Here is a 3,161-nt window from a genome sequence, read left to right on the forward strand (position 1 = left end):
GCAAAACAGGTTAATTAAATAAGATCTTAGCTGGTTTCTATCAATACAGAAAATATATAACAAAATGTGCATAGTCATTTAAGATGGTGAAAATAACCCTTTTTTAAAGAATTTGAACTAAGTTTAATCTAAATATTAGTCTTATCCTAAGGATCTTCGAAATATGTATATGGACTATAAATATATGTAAAGGACTATAAATTAATCATTTTACTTAATTCTATTTTGCAGATTATACTCAATTAAACATACACTAAAAATATAAAACCGTTTTTTCTTTTAAAATCTCGCGCTATATATCGATAAATTTACCAGTGCTGTTAAATGTCTTAAAGAAGTATTGCAAAGTCACCACTGACCCCAAATGCGTTATGGCTATTTTAGGTGCTAAGCAAAAGTGGTTTTCCCCCAAGTTGGCAGTTCGGTTCCAATTGTTGTAAAAAACTAAATAAAATTGCAGTTTTGCGAACTTTCAACGGCTTAAATTCCTCAAATTAAAGACAGTGCAACCCGAATAAAAGTGCAAAGGAGATGCTCTTGGGTCAAGGCCATTAGCGAAGGTCAACAAAGGGGCAGCAAGGGCAAGCACAAAGGTGGGTGGTGGGCAGCAAACAAAGGCAATCGCAAATCGCAAACTGAATCACAAACATCGCGACAAACAGACAAACGGGCTAACAAACAAACAAGCGTATAGAACCAGGCTGAGACGCATAAAAAGCGAATGTGATATAAGTGGGCCAGCTAATTCGATTGTCTGCCCTTTTCCAGGAATAACTTGTCGTCGGCGATAACTTGAAGGTCAGCAAAGTGTCTGCCTACGAAAGCATGGATTTGAAGCATATGGAGAATGGCCTAAATGGCCATGGAGGAGGGGGCGGTGGAGGCGGAGGAGGTGGTGGCCTCAGTGAAATAGATTTCCAAAGACTGGCCCAGATCATAGCCACCAGCATTCAGAAGGTCCAGCAGAATGGTGAGTGCTCCCTACACTAGCCAACTTTCGCCTATGACTAATCTTATCTGTTTGTATGCTTTTCCAGTGTCAACAATGCAGCGCATGGTCAATCAACTGAACACGCCCCAGGATTCCCCGGAACTCAAGAAGCAGCTGTAAGATATAGCAAACTGATCTGTTTTTGATCTCTTACTACTCAACTCTTCCAAGTTCCCATATATGATTCATAGCTTTCAACTTAGTACTTTCAAAAGATTTACGTTTTACTGATTAACAAAAGTTGTAGAAGATTAACTGCTTCGCTATCAGCAACATTTCCCAATATGCATTTATCATTGTAAGATCTTTTGTAAGAAAAATAATCTAAAGAATCCATCTGATTCTTTTGCGAACTGAATTTAACTTTTATAATTAAGTTACTTTTCTTTAAAACCTAATAGGGTATGAACTTAATGGTTATATTTGTTCAAGCCATAACATTTGTTTTGGTAGCAAGATAATAGGTAATAGAAATTAGTGCACTATTAAAAAGTCAACCTAAAATCTTCGTCAATAAAAGAGAGGTCCAGAAAAGTCGACCTGTATCGTTTATGAGAAAGCATAAATAATAGAAATTATTGCAAATCAAATTCAATCAAAGCTCGAACACCCTAGTATGATTCACCCATCAAATCTATTCATAGAGTATGCTTAACAAAACAATCCCTCCCCCAAACAGCCACCAAATAATGACCTACACCAACCAGCTGGTGACCGACACAAACAATCAAATCAACGAGGTGGACAAGTGCAAGGAGCGCCACCTGAAGATCCAGCGGGACAGGCTGGTCGATGAGTTCACGGCGGCACTGACCGCCTTCCAGGTTTGTTTTTCTTCTCGCAGATAAGCAAATGGCTTTGTGACTCACGCTTGAATGTTTATCGATTGGTATTTTTAGGCTGTCCAGCGCAAGACGGCGGACATTGAGAAGACGGCGTTGCGGCAGGCGCGCGGAGATAGCTACAACATCGCCCGTCCACCCGGCACCTCGCGCACCGGCAGCTCCAACAGCAGCGCCAGCCAGCAGGATAACAACTCCTTCTTCGAGGACAACTTCTTCAATCGCAAATCAAACCAACAGCAACAGCAGCAGCAGGCTCAGATGCAGGAGCAGGTGGACCTGCAGGCACTGGAGGAGCAGGAGCAGGTCATCCGGGAGCTGGAGAGCAATATTGTGGGCGTGAACGAGATCTACAAGAAGCTGGGCGCACTGGTCTACGAGCAGGGACTGACGGTGGACTCCATTGAGTCGCAGGTGGAGCAGACTAGCATTTTCGTATCACAGGGAACTGAGAATCTGCGCAAGGCGAGCTCATACAGGGTGGGTACTTAGATAAAGCCTTCAGGGAGTTCCTGAAATAATTAGAAAATATTTTCCAGAACAAAGTGCGCAAGAAGAAGCTGATCCTGGTGGGCATCCTGAGCGCCGTGCTGTTGGCCATCATCTTGATATTCGTCTTTCAGTTCAAGAACTAAGCCGATTTCGAATCATTCAAACCAAACTAGTAAATTGTTGTGAAAAGACAAGAGTTGCCGCATGCAGGCCCCTAACCCCCGTAATTCCCCACCCACTCCTTTGGACCTTAGGCGAGATTGTGGCTTTAGTCCTTAAACCAACTTCCAATATTGGCTTGAAATCGAGGAACTCGAAGGCGAAGATTGAGTGTTTCCTGGAGTATTCACCAGCACGTGCATATGTTATATTCGCTTTAAAAATTATCTTCTATTTTATATGTACTACTTTTATTATTACGCACCCTGTATATTGATTATGATTAACAACTGTTGGCTGCAAATTCTAATTATGTTCCGAAACTCATTTGCCAGCGCTTTGTATTGTATTGTAGACTTAAGAGGCAGTGGAAGGCATATACGATGGCATACACACATGTACGAAAAACGAAATAATAAACATGAAAATCGATATGTGTATCATCGCAGCGATCCTGCGTGCGTTGAAAACACTTGGAGCACTTCATTTAGGGCCCGACCTGAATGAATCAATGAATGGAACTCGCCAGCTCTTTTGGGCATACGCAAATGTGCCTGGTCATCGACTCCTCCTTGGCTTGGCGATCATTAAGATTTCGTGTTGGCCATTGTTACGCATGCTTTAGCGGCTTAGGAGCTGGACCCCCGACTCTGACTCCGATCTCGAGATCCCAATTC

General features: G+C 42.2%; 1 protein-coding gene across 1 annotated transcript; it reads left to right on the forward strand.

Moving 5' to 3' along the window:
- The first annotated feature begins 404 nt into the window (after nt 1-404).
- Nucleotides 405-2,922, forward strand: Syx7 (syntaxin 7). Its single transcript, XM_017077765.4, has 6 exons — nt 405-593; nt 769-970; nt 1,038-1,107; nt 1,671-1,815; nt 1,891-2,313; nt 2,373-2,922. The coding sequence occupies exons 2-6, from the start codon at nt 826-828 to the stop codon at nt 2,466-2,468; spliced, it is 879 nt and encodes a 292-aa protein (XP_016933254.2). The 5' UTR covers nt 405-593; nt 769-825; the 3' UTR covers nt 2,469-2,922.
- Nucleotides 2,923-3,161: the final 239 nt, after the last annotated feature.

Source organism: Drosophila suzukii, chromosome 3 (genome assembly GCF_043229965.1).
Source record: "Drosophila suzukii chromosome 3, CBGP_Dsuzu_IsoJpt1.0, whole genome shotgun sequence".
NCBI classification, from domain to species: domain Eukaryota; kingdom Metazoa; phylum Arthropoda; class Insecta; order Diptera; family Drosophilidae; genus Drosophila; species Drosophila suzukii.